The 22413-nt window shown below is 43.5% G+C and overlaps 1 protein-coding gene across 3 annotated transcripts in view; it reads right to left on the minus strand.

The window, feature by feature from the left end:
* Window positions 1-22413, minus strand: part of LOC127004570 (proteoglycan Cow-like) — a 166863-nt gene that overhangs the window by 20779 nt on the left and 123671 nt on the right. For 2 of the 3 annotated variants that reach the window (XM_050872419.1, XM_050872418.1), the window contains exons 4-5: window positions 11147-11506; window positions 4525-4673 (exon numbers count right to left, since the gene is read on the minus strand). In XM_050872419.1, coding sequence (XP_050728376.1) covers window positions 4525-4673; window positions 11147-11506 — 509 coding nt within the window. The remainder of the gene's footprint in view (window positions 1-4524; window positions 4674-11146; window positions 11507-22413) is intronic. The other variant, XM_050872420.1, reaches the window with a different exon arrangement.

A 22413-nucleotide genomic window follows, 5' to 3' on the forward strand; every position in this document is an offset into this window, starting at 1 on the left:
GTTCGTCCTTCATTCACGTTCTTTTGTCCGCCATTCCCTTAATATCTTAACACTCTTGACTCGACCCTCGCCGTTCACTTCATTATTCTGTGTTCCTTTGTTCTCTCTGGACGGAGGAGGAGGAGGAGGAGGAGGAGAGGAAGGGGTATTGATAGGACGAAGTAGTGTTTTTGATGGAGGAGGAAGGAGAGGAAGAGGAGGAGGGAGGAGGAGGAGGAGGAGGGAGGAGGAAGATTTTCAATATGTTACAAAGTGAAGGGAAGGAAACAAGACGAAATAACACACCCACCCACACACCCACACACCCACACCCACACACACACACGCTCATCCCCCCCCCCCCACACCCACACACACTACACAGCACTACACTAACAATCCTACCACCACCACCACCACCACCACCATTGTCACTTTCAAACCAATTATCTCCGCTGGAATGGGTCGTGATTCGCACCATTTGTTTCGCAATTCTCTGCTGCCAATTACGCCGCCAAATTGTTGTTGCTCGGTGACGGAGCGGCGGAATAGGAAAAAAAGAGCCTATTATGTCAACTAATTACTTCATTCTATTCTCTATATCTGTGTGTGTATGGGGGAGGGGAGGGTATTGTGTGTGTGTGTGGGGGGAGGGGGGGGGGGGGGGGACGGTACTGTGTGTGTGTGTGTGTGTGTGTGTGTGTGTTTCTATTTTTCATTTTGCATTACTTTCTTTTTTCCTTCCTTGCTTCGTCCCAAAATTTTCCTTCTTTGTATTTTGCAACGCTTTCTTTATTTTCTTTCTTCCTTCCTTCGTCTATAGTTTTTCCTTCTCTCCTTCCGTCCATTCTGCATTCATTTCTTCCTTCTTCCCTTTCGTCCTCCAGCTTTTCCCTTCCTTCCTTCCTTCCTTCAATTTTCTATCCATTTCTTTCTTCTTTCCTCCATCCTTCCTTTCACCACCCATTTCTTTCTTCTTTCCATTCAGCATTCTTTTTTTTCTCTTTCCTTCCTTCCTTTCTTCGTCCGTTATTTTTTCCATTCCTTCTCTTCTTTTGTTGTTTCCTTCCTTCATCCAATACTATTTCCTTCTTTACTTCCTTGTCTCATTCCCTCTTCCCCTCCTCTCTTCCTTCTTCCTTCGTCGTCTTGATTAATGTCTTCCTCTATCATCGTTCCTCTCACCTCCTTCATCATCTCTCCTTTATGATCTGTCTCATTCTTTAAATTTTTCTCTTTATCTTTCTCTCCATTCCCTTTTTCTTTTTTTTTCTTTTTCTTTCTTCACTGACTTCCTCGCATACCTCCTCCTCCTCCTCCTCAACATAATTTCCTATCTTCTTTCCTCCTCCTTCCTCTTCTTGCCACCTCCTTCCTCTTCCATCGCTGACTTTCTCTTCAGACTTTTTTTTTCTCCACACGTCCTCTCTCTCTCTCTCTCTCTCTCTCTCTCTCTCTCTCTCTCTCTCTCTCTCTCTCTCTCTCTCCTCCTTTATTTGTTTTCTCCATATCGTTCTCTCTCCCTTCCTCTCTTCATATTTCATCTCTCTCTCTCTCTCTCTCTCTCTCTCTCTCTCTCTCTCTCTCTCTCTCTCTCTTCCTGCCTCTAATGAATCTCTCCTCATTCCTCTTTGTCCTCCATCGCCTGTCTGTCTGTCTGTCTATCTATCACCTTGTCTGTTTGTGTCTGTCTGTCTGTCTATCTATTTGTGTGTGTGTGTGTGTGTGTGTGTGTGTGTGTGTGTGTGTGTGTGTGTGTGTGTGTGTGTGTGTGTGTGTGTGTGTGTGTGTGTGTGTGTGTGTGTGTGTGTCATATTTATTTATTTCTCTCGTTCTTTCTCTCTTTCTTTGCGTCTTTTCCTTGCAATTTCTCTCCTTCGTGTCTTGGTATTTTTCCTTCCGTCTTTTATTCCACATATCTTTATTCTCTCCTCTGTTCCCCTTTCCTTTCTTTTCCTTTCCTTTCCTTTCCCTTCCTTTCTTTTCCTATCATCCCTTTCCCTCCGTCTCTCCTCCTCTACCCTTTCCTCTCCTCTCCTCACCTCACTTCTCTCCTCTCCTCTCCTCTCCTCTCCTATTGAATTTCCTCTCCACATCTCACCTCACCTCACTTCACCTCCTCACCACCACCACCACCACCACCACCTCCTCCTCCTCCTCATCGTCCGGGTGGCTGTTGACAAGCTCTGAAGGGCACATCATAAATGACTACACGGCATCCCCTCCACTGGGACCCGAGGAGGATGTGGAGGAGGAGGAGGAGGAGGAGGAGGACATATAGCGAAATGATATGAGGCAGAGGAACGAAGAAGCAAACCAAACACAGAGATGATGATGAGGATGGAGGAGGAGGGAAAGAAAGAGACACAGGAGGAGGAGGAGGAAGAGGAACAGGGTAATGCTATCAGAAAGCAGAAAAAGGGAATGGTCAAGATTATGTTTGGGTTGACTTTTCCTTCCTCTCTTCCTCTCAATATCTGTTAGTAATTTTCGTAATGAGCCAACTGATGTTATTACTGAGGCTGCGGCAGGATCATATTGACACCTCTTCTGTATCGGTTAGGAATTCGCTTGTATTCTTTGAAAGACTTCCTACATATACTTTAATGAGATCGAAAACAATAGTAAAGGAATAAGAAGAAATCCTATATATTCGTAGAGACTAAATTATATACTTTAATGAGAACGAAAATAATGGTAAAATAATAATAAGAAATTGCATTATATTCGCAGATACCAACAACGATATAACCTTGAATGAAAGAAAACGAAAACGATAAAAAAATGTGACGATAGAAAGCGCATGTATTCGTAGACAGACTATCTTATTTCCTTTAACGCGAAAGAAAAAAAGAACTCATAAATATCGGTAGACACACTAACTATATATACATCCTTAACCGAGAAAGAAAAAAAGAAAAGAAAAAAATAAGAACTCGCATATATTCAGAGACTTGCAGAGGATAAAGGAATAAGGAAAAAAGATATCGCATATACTCGCAGGAAAACAATACCTCCTTTCCTGAAAAACACAAGAAAAAGGAAACAAAAAGAGTAAGAACGTCGACGGTAAAAGCAGATAAACGTGTGTGAATCATGTCAAACGTCCGCCACGCCCTGCAGCCACGTCACCAAGGCAGGCTGTGAGGGCGGGGGTGGGGGTGGGGGTGGGGGGAAGAGGTGGGTCATGGGGAAGGCGGGAAGGAGAAGGAGGAAGGAGGAGGAGGGAGAATGTGAAACTGGAGAAGTATAAAGTAGATGGAACAGGAGAAGGGAGCGGAACAAAATGAAACTGTGGGAAGGGAAGAAAAAATAAGACACAGAGACGAAGAGAAAAAAAGAGAAACGGCTGAAGTTGAGGAGAGAAAGGAAAGGGGCGAAAGATGATGACGATAGAGAGGAAGGATGGAGGAAATAGGAGACGAAAGGAAGGAAAACGAGAAAGAGGAAAAAAAGGGCAGGTAGGAGGAGAGAAGAGACGAAAAGAAGAGAAAAAGAGAAACAGCCGAAGTTGAGGAAAGGAAAGGGGCGAAGGATGATGACGATAGAGAGGAAGGATGGAGCAAATAAGAGAAGGAAGAAAGGAAGGAAAACGAGAAAGAGGAAAAAAAAGGGCAGGAGGGAGGAGAGGGAGAGAAGAGACAAGAAAGACCTGAGTAGATATAGATAGAAGAGAGGAGAAGGGAGAAATGCCGAAGGGGATGGAGGAGGAGGAGAAGGAGGAGATGAAGGAGGAGGAGGAGGAGGAGGAGATGAAGGAGGAGGAGGAGGAGGAGGAGGAGGAGGAGGAGGAGGAGGAGGAGGAGGAGGAGGAGGAGGAGGAGGAGAAGGAGGAGAAGGAGGAATTCGGTAGGAAGCGAGAGAGAGAAACAGAAGTGCAAACAGAGGAAAACACATCACCAGCTCCTGCTCATAATGTGACCTGACCCTGACCTCTCACACGACAACACAAACACACACACACACACGCGCGCATACAGTAATGAGAACCACACCTGACCTGGATCTCACAAACACACACACACACGCAGAAAGGGGTTGACGTGAGAGGGCAGGGACGGGAGGCGATGGGGAGGGAGCATGGGGGGAGGACTGGAAGGGGAGACTAGCTTGGGTGTGAAGGGGAGGGGGGGGGGCGTAGACAGGTAAAGGTGTGGTAGTAGGAGGTGATGGGAAGGTGTGTGACAGGGGTGCATGAGAGTGAGAGACAGGGAGAAGGAGTGTCTATTCTGGGGGTCGGGTGGTGGGAGGAGGAGGAGGAGGAAGAGTCGGTATCGTGAGTGGAGTGGAGTGGAATGGGCGTGGCTGGTTGGCCTACCCACACACACACACACACACACACACACACACACACACACACACACACATACACAAACAAACAAACATACACACACACAAAAAAAATGAAAATACAATAATAACAAAATAAATAAAATAAAATAAACGAACAGAAAAGAAAATGTAACAAAATAAATGAAAACAATAAAAATAAAAATAAACTAGAGTAATATAATAAGATAAATAAATAAATAAAGACTGACTCACCTTTGCACGGACAGAACCCCTTGCACGCCACGCGGATGGAGGCGGTGTGGATGCAGTTGTGGTAGTGGAGGCGGCAGAGGGAGGAGTAGGTGCGGTTGTCGGAGCCGCAGAGGAAGACAGGCTGCACGATGGGGCACGCGGGGCACTGCCTGGAACACGACCAAGGAGGGTTAGATAGGTATTTTGTTTGTTTTAGGCACGTTTAATCTGGAATGAAAAAGATAAATGGAATAAATAAACGAATCAATGAAGAGAGGATAGAAGGATGGACAGCGGAGACAGATATATGAGAAGGAAGGTGTAATAAAGCATGACTAGTAAGACATAAAATAATAAAATATGGGCAAAATATTACGATTACGAATATTGCTGGAAAAAACAGAGAAGGGAAAGAAGGAAGGTAGGATAACGGACACGGGTAGAAGGGAAAAAAACACTTAATAAGGCGTAATAAATAAAACCTATACAAAAAAAGAAAAAAAGGAAAAAATATTACGAATTACCGATGTTGTTGTTGGCTGGAAAAAGATGTTCTCCTCAGGGAAGAAGAATGGGCTCAGTGAAGCTTAAAGTCTGATGTCCGAGTCAAAGATTCACGAGGACGAGAGACGTTAAAGGGGAGGGATAACCAGAGGGAAGAAGACTCGGTGAAGGGACGAGACGAACAACTGTGACCGACGAGGTATAATTGAGGTCCCTGTACAGACATTTTGGGGGCTTACTCACACCCACACCCAACCACATTTGATTAGGCTTTCGTAGAGGTTGTTGTGTTAGTGTTTCCATGGGTAGTTTATGAGTCTAGTAAGAGTTTGACCGACGATGTGTAACTAAAGTCCATATCCCCAAACACTTCGGGGCTTACGGACACAAACATTTGATAAGGCTTTCGCTGAGGTGGTTGTGCTAGTGTTTCTGTGGGTAGTTTATGAGTCTTGTAAGAGTTTGACCGACGATGTGTAACTGAAGTCCATATCCCCATACATTTCGGGGCTCACAGACACAAACATTTGATAAGGCTTTCGTTGAGGTGGTTGTATTAGTGTTTCCATGGGTAGTTTATGAGTCTAGTAAGAGTTTGACCGACGATGTGTAACTAAAGTCCATATCCCCAAACACTTCGGGGCTTACGGACACAAACATTTGATAAGGCTTTCGTTGAGGTGGTTGTGCTAGTGTTTCCATGGGTAGTTTATGAGTCTAGTAAGAGTTTGACCGACGATGTGTAACTAAGGTCCCGATTCTCAAACACTTCGGGGCCTACGGACACAAACATTTGATAAGGCTTTCATAGAGGTTGTTGTGTTAGTGTTTCCATGGGTAGTTTATGAGTAGTAATAGTTTGACCGACGATGTGTAACTAAGGTCCCAATTCTCAAACACTTCGGGGCTTACGGACACAAACATTTGATAAGGCTTTCATAGAGGTTGTTGTGTTAGTGTTTCCATGGGTAGTTTATGAGTCTAGTCAGAGTTTGACCGACGATGTGTAACTAACGTCCATATCCCCACACATTTCGGGGCTCACAGACACAAACATTTGATAAGGCTTTCGTAGAGGTTGTGTTAGTATTTCCATGGGTAGTTTTACGAGCCTAGTGATAGTTTGACAAGGCTTCTGCACCGTGAACGTGAAAAAAATAGTACTCATGGGAACCAGACTAATCTGCTCCGTGCCCTTTGGAAATAGATGTGAGAGCCTAAATTGTCTGAGAATATGGACCTAGACGAACGTGAGTACTGTGTGTGTAGTCAAGTTAGTGAATGACGTCAGTGTAGATAAAGCTTCTGTACAAAATGATATGCCTGGCTAGCGTGACTGCATGTGTGAGGGAGAAACAGTTACTGACATGAGAGTGTTACGAGTAAATAAGTAAGCACTGTTAAGAGGAAACGTGAATAATGAATGCTACTTACCGACGCCGCCTCTTGTAAAATTTTAATGCTGTATATCGTGTTTTTAAAAGGTAAATGGGGAAGTTTTTTTTTATCGATGACTCAAAGCTTTTGGAGTAAACTAGTAAATAAAGGTGTTATACGAAGGTCATAAAAATATAAATAATACTAACACTGATAGCAATAATTAAAGCACAGGGAAAGAGAAAATGACAAATAAAGGGAAAAAGAAAAAGAAGACTCGGAAAAGACGAATAATAATATAATAACAAAAATAATAAGAGGAAGACGAAGTGGAAGAAGAAATAGAAGAAACAAGAAGAAAAAGAAGAAACAGAAGAACCAAAAGAAGACAAAGAAGAAGAAAATGCAGACTAAGACTAAAAAGAAGCAGAAAACGAAAACGAAGAATACGAAGACGACGACGAAAAAGAAGAAGAAGAACAGGAGGAGGAAGAGGAACAAGCTGGCCGGGGTACGTTCAAGCCCTCCCGTGCATCAGGCTGAAGAGAGTGAAGAGGCTCAGTGTTTCGTGAGGTATTGTGAGCGAGATTCACTGCTTCGAACCGACCGTTAACAGGCCAGGCAGCGGAGGAGGAGGAGGAAAAATAAGAGTGAGAAAGAAATATGAGGAAAGATGAAGAAAATGTAGAAGAGGGAAAGAGAAGAGAAGCAAAATTAGAATGAGGAGGATTAGGATGAGAAGGAAGATGAAGAAAAAGAGGAGGAGAAGGAAGGTGGAGGGTGATAATGATGCTGATGAAGAAAGAAGACTGCGAGAAAGAAATATGAAAGAAGGGGAAGGACAAGTATAAGAGGAGGAAGAGGAAGAGGAGGGGGAGAAAGAAGAGGAAAAAAATGTGTTGAGGGAAAGACAAAAAAGTATTAAGGGAAGTAAGAAAACGTTTTGTTGTTTTTTGTTATGCTTTTTTTCCCTTTTTTTTTACCACCACAACTAACTCCTCCTCCTCCTTTCTTTCTCTGTCTTTCACCTTATCTTTTTCTCTTCTTTCTTTATTTTCTTCTTCTCTTGTCTTCCTCCACCTCCTCTTTCTCCTCTTTCTTTCATCCTCAGCTTCTACTTTTCCTCCTCCTCCTTTTACTTTTTTTCTTTTTTACTTTAACTTTTTTTACTTTCGTCTTTTCTTCGTCCTTCTTCTTTCTTTTGCTAGCCTCCACCTCCTCTTTCTCCTCTTTCTTTCTTCCTCCTCCTCCTCTTCCTCCTCTCTCTCCTCCTCCTCCGGCAGTCGTTGGGGCCGCCATCACCAATAACTGTCTCGTTTTGCCCGGCTTATCAGAACACACCTGCTGACGATACTGCTGATGATGATGGTGATGGTGATGGTGCTTCTCGTATTGCTGTTGTTGTTTTTATTATTGTCGTTGTTGTGTTTCTTTTACTAGTTTTCTTTTTTTTTTCATCTTTTTATTCTTCTTTTTCGTCGTTTTCTTCTACCGAATCACCATCATCATCTTCATCATCTTTTTTTTCTTCTTTTCATCTTTTTTCTTTTCTTTTTCATCTTTTTTCTTATTTTTCTTTTTCTTTTCTCCTATTTTTGCTTTTCTTTTCTTCTATTTATACTTTTTTCTTGTTTTCTTTTCTTCTTCTTCTGATTGTTATTATTGTTATCTTTGCCATTAGCAACATAATAATTCCCATCATTATCTACAATTTTTTTCTACTTCATCATCATCATCATCATCATCACCACTCGTATAGCAGCACAACAACAACAACAAGAATCCCTCTCAAACTCTCTAAATAATCAATCTGTTTGGGGAATTCTCTCTATATCACTTAACCTTAATATGTTAGTGGACTTTTTTTTATCCCGGTAGGAAAGCCTTGTCAAATATGTGTGTGTGTGTGTGTGTGGGGGCGGGGGAGAGAGAGAAGAAGAGAGGGGGAGGCAGGAGGAAGGGAGAAGAAGAGAGGGGGAGACAGGAGGAAGGAGAGAAAGGAAAGGTGAGAGAGAGAGAGAGAGAGAGAGAGAGAGAGAGAGAGAGAGAGAGAGAGAGAGAGAGAGAGAGAGAGAGAGAGAGAGTAACAAGGAAAAATAGCGAAGGAATAAATGGTTCACAAATAGAAGGTTAGAGGAAGAGAGAAGGGAGAGAGGGAGGAAAGAAGGAAGGGAGGTAGGAGAGGAAGGGGGGAAAAGAAGGAAGGAAGGAAAGGGAGAGAGGGATAGAGAGGGAGGGAATATGTCAATGTGAAAACCAACCATAACAAATAACCAACTATCATCACACATAAAAACTCTAATACATAAAGAAAATAAATAAATAATAAATGTTCTTTGTGGGGTGAAATAAATAAAACCTAAACGTGTTGGCGGAAATAAATAAATTCATGTTGTTTGCGTGAAAAATTAATAAATAGAATGTCAAGGGGAGACTAAAAGCTCTATTCTCTGCGGCTCGGCTCAGTAATAATGTACGTGGAATAGAAGAAGAAAGAGATAGTGAAGGAGGGAGGAAGGGAGATGGAGATGAGGAGAAAAAGATAGTGAATAAGGGAGGAAGGGAGATGGAGATGAGGAGAAAGAGATAGTAAATAAGGGAGGAAGGGAAATGGAGCTGAAGAATGGAGAATGGGGAGAAAATGAAAGGAAGGGAGAGGAGAAGGGAGATAATAGTTACAGAATAGGGAAGAGGAGAGAGTATGTATAGGAGTAGGTAAAAATATATATACATGATGACTCCCTTCTCATGCTCATCCCTACACTGTCCAAACCCCTTATGCAAGAGTTAACCAGCACCTCCATTCTTTCATCCCCTTCCTTCTCCATTCCTCTCCCTTCCGTATTCCTTCTATTCACTGTTTTATTTTATTTCTGTGTAGCCTTTCCCTTTTTCTTTCTTTCTTTTGCTATTCTCCTCTTCAATCCGGTTCTTTCCTTATTTTCTTATCATCATCTTCTACCTTTATTTGCTTCTTTCTACGTTTCAAAATTTCCTTTCTTGGTCTATTTCCTTATACTTTTTTCCTGTTTTATTTTTTCTCTTTCTTGACTTTTTTTTGACATAATACGAAGTCTAATGTGTCTGCTGGGGTCTCTCTCTCTCTCTCTCTCTCTCTCTCTCTCTCTCTCTCTCTCTCTCTCTCTCTCTCTCTCTCTCTCTCTAGATTCCCCTTTTCCCTCTTCCCTTTCCCCTCTCACTCCCTTTTTCCCTCTCCTTCCTCTCCCCCTCTTCTTTCCGCTTGTCTGCTGAATAATGAATCTATCTTCTTCGCGGAATGGAAAAATTAAGTGTAGCAAGAAATAAATCATTGTTGTTTTACGAGGCAAGACTATTATTATCACTATTATTATTGTTGTTGTCGTTATTCTTATTATCAAGAGAGAGAGAGAGAGAGAGAGAGAGAGAGAGACGCTAACAAGGTATTCCTCCAAATTATTACACTAATTATGACTTTTTTGCTAATTATGACCACAACGTTTGTCTCTATAGTGCAATGAAGGGGGGGGAGAGGCTGGGAAGATTAGGGCAGATGGAATAAGGAGGGGGATGGAGATAGGGAGGAGGGAGGGAGGGGAGGAGAGGAGAGGAGAGAAGAGGAAAGGAGGGAGAAAGGATTAAGGAAGATGGACAAGGAGAGAGGGAGTGAGGGGGAAATAGGAAAAAGAGAGGGGGAGAAAGGAAGGAAAAAGGGGTTGAGGGAGAGAATGGAAGGAGGAAAAGGGGGATCTATGATGGGGTGTGGAGGAAACATGGAGTAGGAGAGAAGAGAGAGAAAGAGTGAAGAAGAGAAGGAAGAAAATGGAGATAAAAAATGGAGTAGGGGGAGGAGATGAAAAGAAAGGAGGGGAGAAGGGAGATAATTGTTACAGAATAGGGGAGAGGAGAGAGTTAGGAGGAAAACTAAGGAGGTTACGAAGAGAGAGAGAGAGAGAGAGAGAGAGAGAGAGAGAAATTTAATCCTTTGTAATGATATTAACGAGGGAGGTCTTGCTAAAGGCTTCTGTGTGTGTGTGTGTGTGTGTGTGTGTGTGTGTGTGTGTGTGTGTGTGTGTGTGTGTGTGTGTGTGTGTGTGTGTGTGTGTGTGTGTGTGTGTGTGTGTGTGTGTGTGTGTGTGTGTGTGTGTGTGTGTGTGTGTGTGTGTGTGTGTGTGTGTGTGTGTGTGTGTGTGTGTGTGTGTTTGGAAGCTCAACAAGTCTCATCAAACTTCACACACAATTACTTGAGAGAAAGTGAGTCTACGTTATTATTATTATTATTGTTATTGTTATTATTATTATTATTGTTATTATTATTATTATTACGAGAGGAGTTTCTATCTCTGCACGTTTTGTTTATCTTCGTAATATGAGAACAGTGATGGTGGTGATGGTGATGAAAGTAATGAGTTTTGATTTTTCTTTTAACTTACAAATTTAAAACTATAAAAAAAAAATCTTTCAAAATGTATATGTATGTATGGAGGGATGAATATAGTGTATGTGTGTATATATGCATGTATGGATATGTATGTATGTAGGTAGGTATACAGACAAACAAACACATACACACACACACACACACACACACACACACACACACACACACACACACACATTGCTAATTTAACCAAGCAGGCATGTCAAGCAAACAATTAAAAAAGATAGATAGATAGACAGATAGATATAGAGAGAAGCACAGACAAAGGAGCAAACAAGCAGACAGACAGACGGACAGACGGACAGACAGACACAGCCAAATCAAATCAACATCAAAACTTACTTCTCTGCAAATGGTCGTCGATTCAGCCTTTGTTGCTGTTGTTGTTGTTGTTGTTCCTGTTGTTGGGTCTGTTGTTGATCTCCACCTGGCTGTTGCTGACTTTGCTGTTGTTGTTGTTGTTGTTGCTGTTGCTGTTGTTGCTGTGTCTGTGCTGGTGGCTGCGTCTGCTGTGTACTGCCCCCGTACTGGTTCTCTTCCTCATCGTCATCTTCGTCCTCCAGCAGGTACTCCTCGTCGTCCTCGTCGTCGTAGTAATCTTCATCGTCGTCGTCGTCATCGTAGTCGTCCAGGGCGTCCCACGATTTCGGGAGGTCGTTGTCGGGACCCGCGGCGGCGTCCTTCATGGGGATGATTTTGTCGCTGGGGGAGGAGGAAAGAAAGGATGTTATGATGATGCTAGGATGATGATGACGATGATGATGATAAAGATGACGATGATGATGATGATGATGATGATAAAATAAGTGGAAGTGAAATATTTGAGATTTAAAGAATGTGATCAACAATTTAGAAGATACCGATAAGGAACGATACCGATAAGGAACGATTTGGTAAGCATTGCGTGATGATGATGATGATGATGATGATAAAATAAGTGGAAGTGAAATATTTGAGATTTAAAGAATGTGATCAACAATTTAGAAGATACCGATAAGGAACGATTTGGTAAACATTGCCCGCGCCGCGTAAAGACATACATTGCACACTGCACCCTTTGGCTTCTATGCGCGGATGATGGCCCGTGGGTGACCAAAGAGGAGACCGCGCTGAATTTCGGGTGACCACAGAGGAGACCGCGCTGAATTTCGGGTGACCACAGAGGAGACCGCGCTGAATTTCGGGTGACCAAAGAGTAGACCGCGCTGAATTTCGGGTGACCAAAGAGGAGACCGCGCTGAATTTCGGGTGACCAAAGAGTAGACCGCGCTGAATTTCGGGTGACCAAAGAGGAGACCGCGCTGAATTTCGGGTGACCAAAGAGTAGACCGCGCTGAATTTCGGGTGACCAAAGAGGAGACCGCGCTGAATTTCGGGTGACCAAAGAGGAGACCGCGCTGAATTTCGCCCGCGCAGTGTGAAAGGTTACATAGAAAAAAAGAAAAACATCGGGGGGGATTATTGAAGAGAGGGTACCATACTAATCCAATGTCCTCATTCCCCGTTTTCTTTGGAGCAGTGCGTTGTGGGTCTTTTAAACATCCTTTGCTTTGCCTTGGTCTGTCTACTTCAACGTGGAGAAAAAAACAACATTAGCTTCTCGCCCCGGAAGTGCTTGGAAGAAAATTAAAGCAAGTCGCTCGCCGCAATTTTTCGTAAACCGTTTCGTGAATTTATGGCTTTCGATTAGCTTTTGCGCCGTACAGAACCTCCTCGTGAGATTTGTGCCGAGAGAGAGAGAAGAAGAGAAGAAAAGGAAGAGAAAGAGAAAGAGAGAAGAGAAAAGAAGGAAAGGAGAGGAAAGGAAAGGAAAGGAAAGGAAAGGAAAGAGGAAGGGTTGTGTGTGTGTGTGTGTGTGTGTGTGTGTGTGTGTGTGTGTGCGTGTGTGTGTGCATTACGCCGAGTTAATATTGATGAGTCATAAATAAAAGCGTAGGAAGAACGTTACTCAACTTTATGTTCTCTCTCTCTCTCTCTCTCTCTCTCTCTCTCTCTCTCTCTCTCTCTTTCTCTCTCTCCATCTCTCTCTTTGTTCCCTCCTTCCCTCTTCTTCTCCCTCCTTCCTCTCTCTCTCTCTCTCTCTCAGATATTCATATTCATCCTTCTCTTATAAGATTTTCTCTCTCTCTCTCTCTCTCTCTCTCTCTCTCTCTCTCTCTCAGATATTCATATTCATTTCTCTTATAAGATTTTACCACCCAATCTGCTCTCTCTCTCTCTCTCTCTCTCTCTCTCTCTCTCTCTCTCTCTCTCTCTCTCTCTCTCTCTCTCTCTCTCTCTCTCCCTTCTCTTTCCTCCTCCTCCTCCTCCTCCTCCTTCTCCTCGTTATCCCAGACTACTTTCCTACTCTGTTCCTTTCCTTCCTTTATTCCTTTTCTCCCCATCCTCCCTTCCTTTTTTTCTTATTCTCTTTATTTTCTAACTTTCCTTCCTTTTTTTTCGTTTAACAATTTCTTTTTTCTTCTTTTCTATAGCTTTTTTTGCCCTTTGTTTTTCTTTCATGTTATCTTTATTTTCCTCTTTTTCTTTTCTCCTTCTCGCCTTTTCTTCTTCTCTCCTTCCTTTTTCTCTTTCCTCCTTCATCTCCCTCTTGTCTCCACTTCTATTTTTCCTCCTTTACGTTTTTATCCACTTTTTCTCCATTCCTTCTCCTCCTCCCTCGTTTATTTCCACTCTCCCTCCCCCCCTTCTAGCAGTACTCTTTCTTTTCCCTCCCTCTCTTTCATTTATTCTTTGTTTCCTTTCCTCTGCATCCCTTCCTATCTCCTTTCCCTTTTCTCTCCTTTCTCACTCCATTCCCACCTCCTTTTCTTGTACGAGTCGTATTCTTGTCTCTCTACATTCTTTCCTTCTTTTCAGTAACTCCTCTCTTCCCTTCTCTGCCTTCTTTCCTCCTTTTGTAATGAGTCGTATTTGTCTCTACATTCTCTCCTTTCTTTTTTTTCTCTCCTTCTCTTCCCTTCTCTGCCTTCTTTCCTTTCTCCTCTTCTTCTCCCTCGTTTATTTCTCACCTTTCTCCCTCCATCTCTACCTCTCTCTCTCTCTTCCTGCAGTACACTTTTTCTTCTCTTCCTTTCTTTCCCTCTTTCATTCTTTTCACCCTTCCTTCCTTCCGCCTATTCCTTGATCCCACTCTCTGCCTCCCTTGCTATCCTCCTCCTCCTCTTCCTCCTCCCGGCTGGTCATCTCAAGGTCGGATGCAAACCTGGCCACTAATTGCTTTTCTTAACGACCCGCCACAGGTAAACACAAGCCGAGGGTTTATTACGCAGGAGGAGGAGGAGGAGGAGCAGGAAGAGGAAGAGGAGGAGAAGGAAGAGAAGGAGGAAGAGCAGGAGGAGGTGGAGCAGGAGGAGGGGATGAGAAGCATTTGAGGGAGAAAGGAAGAAAGGAAGAGAGGGAAAAGGAATGAAGAAAAAGAGGAGGGGAAGGAGGAGGAGGAGGAGGACGAGGAGGAAGGATAATAACAAAAATACTTCTAATCGCATAACAAAAGAGGAAGGAAAAGAAAGAGGAGGAGGAAGAATAGAGAGAGAGAGCGGCGCATTCAAGTCGAAAAAAACATTCCATTTAAAGTTTCCTCTCATATCCATTTCTCTCTCTCTCTCTCTCTCTCTCTCTCTCAAACCCATTAACTTGAGGATTCTCTCTCTCTTTTTCTCTATCTGTCTGTATCTATTAAGAAAATTTTATAATAGACATGCAAGTAGATAGATAGATAGATGGATATAGATACAGACAAATACTAAAAGAGATAGAAATATACAGAAAGACAAACAGATAGATAAATAGATAGATAGATAGTTAGACAGAGGTAGACAAACAATGGGAAGTAAAGATAAAATAATAGTAAAGAAAATAAATAAGAAAACTAATACTATACGTGCCATTCATTCACCCACGGTCTCAACACTTGCTAGACTCGTGATCACCAGCCAGGCCAGACAGTAAGATAAGTAAGCAAACCAAGCAAGTAAGTAAGCAAGCAAGGAAGGAAGGAAGCAAGCACACATATTTGACAAGACTTTCATAGGAGTTCGGATGGAGCATTTCTAAGGGTCGAAGCTTTATGACCCTGGTGGTGGTGGTGGTAGTTCGACCCTTCTTCTATAGTACCACGAACCCAAGAAAAGAACACTCATAAGCACCCGATTGATCTCCTCTTTTTTTGGCCTTTGGAAATAGTTGTTTTGAGTGAGGCGGAAACGTCTTTATTTAAAAAAAATAAATAAATAAAAAAAAAATTAAATAAAACTCAGTCACCCTCCCGGACACACTGATTTTGGCCTCCGGGAATCGAACTGGGGGTATGGCTGAGACCTCTCCCTCTTCTCCCCCCCCCCCGTCTCTCTCTCTCTCTCTCTCTCTCTCTCTCTCTCTCTCTCTCTCCCCCCCCCCCCTTGACTTAGAGTAAGAGGGCAGTAACCATTTCTACCAACAGCCAATAAGAGAGAGAGAGAGAGAGAGAGAGAGAATTTTCTTTAACCGTTGCCCTTCTCACTCCAGTCTCCAATAAAAGCTAGCCATGTGTCTTCCTCCTCCTCCTCCTCCTCCTCCTCCTCCTCCTATCTCTCCTTTCCATCCCTTCTGTACCTTCTTTGTCCCTCCCTCCCTCCCCTAGCTTCTCTACTCTTCTCCTTCTGTCACCCTGTTTCTTCCTTCCTTTTGTTTCCTTCATTCCCTTTCCTATCCTTATCTTTCTTTCATTCCAGCATTCCTTTCCTTCTCTCACCCTGTTCCTTCCTTCCTTCCTTCTGCTTCCTTCATTCTCTTTTCTATCCTTATCTTCCTTCCATTCCAGCATTCCTTTTCTTTTCCTGTCACCCTGTTCCTTCCTTCCTTCCACTTCCTCCATTCCATTTCCTACCCTTATCTTCCTTCCATTCCAGCATTCCTTTCCTTCTCCTGTCACCCTGTTTCTTCCTTCCTTCCACTTCCTCCATTCCCTTTCCTATCCTTATCTTCCTTCCATTCCAGCATTCCTTTTCTTTTCCTGTCACCCTGTTTCTTCCTTCCACTTCCTCCATTCCATTTCCTATCCTTATCTTCCTTCCATTCCAGCATTCCTTTCCTTCTCCTGTCACCCTGTTCCTTCCTTCCTTCCACTTCCCCCATTCCCTTTCCTAGCCTTATCCTCCTTCCATTCCAGCATTCCTCTCCTCCTCTCACCCTGTTCCTTCCTTCCTTCTGCTTCCTTCATTCCCTTTTCTATCCTCCTCCTACTTTCATTCCATCATTCCACACCTCCAGGGACTCACAAAACACACAACACACAAGTCACTCCTCAGAACACTCCACAATCCCCAACTAACACCTCGAATCCTTCATTCCCCAGCCCTGAAGAAGATTAAGCCCGTATTCCTTAACGTATCGACACAAAGCCTATAAGAACGATAGAATGTCCCAGAGAGAGCATTCCACAGCCCTAAGATAGCCCCAGAACCTTCCCTTCACAGTCTATCACAGTCTAGTAACTCCTTTTGGTTCTGCTTCTTTAATTTTTTCTTCCTTTTCTTCTTTTTCTTCTTGTTTTGCTCCTACTTCTTTTTCATTTTCTTCTTCTTTTCATTTTCTTTTTTCTCCTTTTTCCTTTTCTTCTTTGCCTTCCTATTCCATTTCTTTTACTTGTTCTTCTTTTTCTCCTTCACTAATCCCCTTTTATATTCCTCCCTCCCTTCTTCCTCCTTTCTTTGACCTACCTCCCTGTCCTTTCCTTCCTCTTCCTTCCTTCCTTTCCCTGACCTAACCTCCCTATTCTTCCCCTCCTCTTCCTCATCCCTCTATATTTCCTCTTCCTTCCTTCCCCTCCCTTCTCCCTCCTTTCTTTGACCTAACCTCCCTGTCCTTTCCCTCCTCTTCCTTCCTTCCTTTCCCTGACCTAACCTCCCTATTCTTCCCCTCCTCTTCCTCATCCCTCTATATTTCCTCTTCCTTCCTTCCCTCCCTTCCCATAAGTCCTTGGCGAGTCCGTTGTGCCGGGTTCAATCAGACAGACAGGCCGGCCGAGGCGATCGATGGGCCGTGAATGGGAGAGGCCTGTCAGGAACGTCCCCTCCCCTTCCCTCCCATTCCCTTCGTTACTGACCCTTCCCTCCTCTTCTCCGATTGATGCTGATGGTGGTGGTAGTGTCTGGGTTTTTTTTCTTTTGCGATTTTTCTTCTTTTTTTTGTTCTTGTTTTGTTTTTGTTCTTGCTCTTCTTGTTATTGTTCTTCTAGCTCGTCATTTTTTTCTCATGCTTCTCTTTTTTTTCTCTTTCCCTTTCGCCTCCTCTTTTTTTTCTCTTTTTCCTCTTTCTTTTGTTTCTCTTCTTTTTCTATTTATTCCTCCTCTCCCTCTTTCTCTTCTTACTCCTCTCCTTTTCCTTCTAAAATAACTACTTCTTTCCTTTTCTTTTTTCCCCTTCCTTTCTTTCCCCTCCCATCCCTTTAGTTTCCCTTCCTTCCCTTTCCTTTAGTTTCCATTGCCTTCCCTTCCCTTCCCTTTCTTCCCTTCATTTCACTTCCCGTCCCTTCCCGCTACTACCCCTGCTGACAGAACCCATAAAAGTGCTTACACCTTGGAAAGAGTTCAATCTACACGTCAAAAATAATATATATAAAAGCGTGAACGATGAATAGCCAGATAAAAAGATAATGTTTTTTTTTCCTTCCCATTTCCCATCCCCCACTGATTTTCTCTTCCCTCCTTCGTTTGTTTCCTCCTCCTCCTCCTCTTTTCTCTTCATGTTTCCTCCTTTCCCTTCTCTTCTTTTTTCCTTCCCATATCCCATCCCCCACTGATTCTCTCTTCCCTCCTTCGTTTCTTTCCTCCTCCTCCTCCTCTTTTCTCCTCATGTTTCCCCCTTTCCCTTCTCTTCTTTTTTCCTTCCCATATCCCATCCCCCACTGATTCTCTCTTCCCTCCTTCGTTTGTTTCCTCCTCCTCCTCCTCTTTTCTCCTCATGTTTCCTCCTTTCCCTTCTCTTCTTTTTTCCTTCCCATTTCCCTTCCTCCACTGACCCTATCTTCCCTCCTTCGTTTGTTTCCTCCTCCTCCTCCTCCTCTTCTCTCCTCACGTTTCCTCCCTTCCCTTCCCTTCTCTTCTCTTCTTTCCTGTCACCTTGTCTCCTTCACTTTTTCTTTCCCTCCCTTCCTCGGCTGTTCGTTTCTTCCTCTCTTTTATGCGGTATATGCCCTCTCTCTCTCTCCCTCTCTCTCCCTTCTCCTCCCCTCCCTCTCTCTTCCTTTCTCTCCCTTGCATTTGTAGTCCTTCCCTCCTTCCAACCCTCAATTTTTCTTTCGTGTTTCTGTTTAATATTCCTTCCTTCCTTCCTTCCTTTCATTCATTTTACCTCACTATCTTTCTTCTTTCCTTCCTTACTTTCCTTTCCCTGATATTCTTTTATATATATATTTTCTCTCTCTCTCTCTCTCTCTCTCTCTCTCTCTCTCTCTCTCTCTCAGATGTGGGAGAGAAGGGGGGAGGAGGGTAAGATTGGAGTGTAGAGGTTGAGAGAAGGGGAGGGGGAAGGAAGGGAAGGTAAAGGGGGAGAGGGAGGGAAGGGGGGCGAAGGGGGGTGAGGGGGGGGGGTTGAAGGACGCTACTGAGTCCTTAATAGGATTTGTTGTGCCTTGACATTGACATCTTGCTGCCTCCAGATTACACCGAGGGGAAGGGAAGGTAAGGGAAGGGAACAGAAGGGTCAGGGAAGGAAGGGAAGGGAAGGGAAAGGAAGAGAAGGTAGGGCAAGGGAAGGGAAGGGAAGGGAAGGGCAGGGAAAGCAGGGCAAGGGAAGGGAAGGGAAAGCAGGGAAGGGAAGTGAAGGGAAGGGAAGGGAAGGGAAAGGCAGGGAAAAGCAGGGAGAGGAAGGGAAGGCAAGGAAAGGAGGAAAGGAAGGAAAAAGAGGAAGGGAAGGGAAGGAAGAAGGAAGGGGAGGAAGGAAGGAAGGAAGAGTAGGGAAAGGGAAGGGCAGGGAAGGGAAAGGAAGGGAAAAGAACAAAAAGGTACAGGGAAGGAAGGGAAAGGAAGAGAAAGGAAGAGAAGGGAAGGAACAATCAGTAGAGGAAAGAGGGCAGGAAAAAAATAAAGTTAAGAAGGAGGACAGGAAAGAAAAGAGGAGAGGTGGGAATGAAGGAGGAAATGAAGGATGGAAAAAAAAGATGGGAAAAGTTGAGGGGATGAAAATAACGACGATGATGATGACGATGACAAAGAGGAGGAGAAAGAGAAGGAAGGGAAATATGGGATAGTAGAGGTGATTGTTATTCTTGTTGTAGTTGTAGTTGTTGTTGGTGGTAGTGGTGGAAGTGTTGTTGTTGTTGGTGGTAGTGGTGGTGGTAGTGATGATAGTGATGGCAGTGTTGTTGTTGTTGTTGGTGGTGGTGGTGGAAGTGTTGTTGTTGATGGTGGTGGTGTTTGAGTGGTGATGAGCTGGAGGTGAAGGCAAACCAAGGCAAAGATTGGAGGAGAGGAGAGAGAGAGAGAGAGAGAGAGAGAGAGATTGATATTGAAGGAAATAAAGGAAAAAAAAAGAATTGAAGAAGGAACAACAGGAGGAAAAGAAAGACAGAAAAAAGTAAGAAAAAAAGATGGAAGGAAGAAATAAAGGGAGGAATAAATGAATGAAAGGAGGAAGGGAGAAAAAAGGAAGAAATAAAAGAAGGAAGGAAGGAAGGAGGAAAGGAAGTTTAGACCCCAAGAGGTTACCATCAATAGATCTAAAATGACAGAAGATGAAACTGAGGAAAAGGAAGGGGAAGAGGAGGAGGAGGAGGAGGAGGAGGAGGAGGAGGAGGAGGAGAAATGGACATGGGTGGGTGGGTGGGGGGGAAGAAGACAAGAGGAACACGAATCCAATATAAGAAAGAAGAGAGGAAAGGGAGGGAGGAAGGGGGAGGGGAGGAAAGAAGAGGAAGGGAGGAGGAGGAGGAGGAGGAGGAAATGGGAGAGAGGGAGAGAGACAGGGAGGAATGGCGAAGGAAATAGTTCACAAATAGAAGGTGAGAGAGAGAGAGAGAGAGAGAGGAATGCAATAGATGGACCATGATCCGTAAATGGCCAGAACACAATTGAACCTCAAGAAGAAAAAGGAGGAGGAGGAGGAGGAGGAGGAGGAGGAGGAGGAGGAGGAGGAGGAGGAGGAGAAGGAGGAATGGCAGGTTAAATGGAGTGATTTCCAATACCACCTCTCTCTCTCTCTCTCTCTCTCTCTCTCTCTCTCTCTCTCTCTCTCTCTGTGTTACCTAATTTTGAGAGAGAGAGAGAGAGAGATCAATGTCCTTCTGTTATCTCTAAAGAACAATTTCCCTCACTCATATCTCGTACTCTCAACAGCATCATTTTTTCCTCCTCCTCCTCCTCCTCCTCCTCTTTCTCGTCAGCATCCTTCTCGTTATCGTTTTCTTCATACTTCTCTTCCTCCTCCTCCTCCTCCTCCTCTTCTTCCTGCAGTGTGCGTCGTGTGAGCAAAAGTTTGGAAAAAGGAGGAGGAGGAGGAGGAGGAGGAGGAGGTTGTGAGAGATGATGAAGAACGGCCATTACTGCCACACACCTCACCGCTGCAGAGGAGGAGGAGGAGGAGGAAGAGGAAGAATGATTGAAGTGATGACGATAAATGTGACGAAGAGGAGGACGGTAAAACTCTCTCTCTCTCTCTCTCTCTCATGCAAAACAATACATGAATTTTCCTTCAGAGTTAAGATTTGGATGCTGCCTCCTCCTCTCCTCCTCCTCCTCCTCCTCCTCCTCCTCCTCCTCCTCTTCCTCCTCCTCCTCCTCTTCCTCCTCCTCCTCCTGCATCACTTACTTCCATCAGCATCACTCTCTTTACCTCCTCGGCTTCTCTTTCCTCCCTAACCATCTTTCCTTCTTCCTCTTCTTCTTCTTGTCCTTGTCTTTCTTCTTTTCTTCGCTTTTTTTATTTTTTATTTAGCTCCTTATTACATTTTTGTTTTGCATTTTCTTTAATTATCTCCTTTATTTACCTTTTTTTTTTGTTTCTTCTTCTTCTTCTTCTTCTTCATCTTCATTTTCTTCTTCTACAACTTCTTCATTCTTATTCACTTCCCTTTTTCAGATTTTTTCGTCTTCCTCTTACTTTTTGGGGGGCTCCTCTTCCTCTTCCACCACCACCACTACCACTTCCTTCTCCTCCTCCTCCTCTTTCTCCTCCTCCTCCTCTTTCTCCTCCTCCTCTCCCTCTTCCACTGCAGTTTTAGCCTGAAGGTTAAAATCTCGCTTCAAGAACTGGGTCACGGAAGATCATGTTAGGTCATCTGTCTTCTGAAGTGGAGGAGGAGGAGGAGGAGGAGGAGGAGGGATGAATGGTACTTGTGATGCCGGGTACGTGTGTGGTGGTGGTGGTGGTGGTGATTGCAGTGGTGGTGGTGGTGATTGCAGTGGTGGTGATGGTGGTGGTGGTGGTGATAGTGGTGGTGGTGGTTGTTTAGATATTCACAGAAGTTTCCTTAGATAAATAGATACAGATAGATAGATAGATGGATAGATACAGATAGATATATAGATAGATAGATGGATAGATAGAGATAGGATGCTGCTCTTTTCTTTCCTTATTCCCATTCCTCCTTTCTTTCCTTCCTTCCTCATAATTTTTTCTTCCTTCCCCTTCTATTTCCTCCCTTAATATAGTCTCTTTCTTTCATTCCTCATTTTCTTCTATTCGTTCCACTTCTCCTTTTCCTTTTCCCTCCTTCCTCACATTTCTTTATTCTCCCAACTTTTATTTCCTCTCTCATTTTTCATTTTTCTCCATTTCTTCCACTTCTTCCTTTCCTTCGTCTATCCTTCCCATTCCTTCTCTTTTTTGCCCTTTCCTTCCTCCCTCGCTTCCCTTTCTTCCTTGCCCTTTCCTTTCCCCTTCCTTCCATTCCTTCCCCAGTTCCATCCCTTCATCCCTCCTCCTCCTTCCTCTCCTTTCCCCCTCTTTTCCTCCCTTCTTCCTTTGCTCCCTCGTTCCCTGCGGTGCCGTAAGACCTCTAAGATATGTTTATATAATAAGTGGCGTTGTGTACAGCAGATGGCGCGGAGGAGGAGGAGGAGGAGGAGGAGGAGGAAAAGTGACCTAAGGTAGTATGAGAGAGAGAGAGGTCAGAATATTTACTTCATTCCTTCGCTTCATTTTATTTCATAGGAATGGCTGGGTACACTTCTCTCTCTCTCTCTCTTTTGCATTTCTTTCCAATATCAAGTCTCGCCATTTTTCTAAAGTTATTTCTATCTGTTTTGCAGTTTGCCTTTCTTTCGTTTAATTTAAGCTTTTTTTTTTTTTGCCTTCTTCCTCCTTCTCTTCCTCCTCCTTTCCTTGTTCTCCTTTCGTTCTTCTTCTCCTGCTCCTCATTTTCTCTTATTTTTCTTTTTAATTTCGTTTTCTTTTCTTCTTTCTTATTATTTTCTTCATGTTCTTGTTACTCTTTTCCTTTTTTTTTCTTTTTCCTTTCTTTAATTTCCTATTTTTGTCAATATTTTACTATTATACACCACAATCAATACCTCCTCCTCCTCCTCTTATATTGACACCCAATGAAACGATGCCAAAAACAGACCACACGTTGCAAAATTTCTGTGTGTGTGTGTGTGTGTGTGTGCGGAGAAGGAAGGAAGGAAAGTTAC

Source organism: Eriocheir sinensis, chromosome 28 (genome assembly GCF_024679095.1).
Source record: "Eriocheir sinensis breed Jianghai 21 chromosome 28, ASM2467909v1, whole genome shotgun sequence".
Taxonomy (NCBI): Eukaryota; Metazoa; Arthropoda; class Malacostraca; order Decapoda; family Varunidae; genus Eriocheir; species Eriocheir sinensis.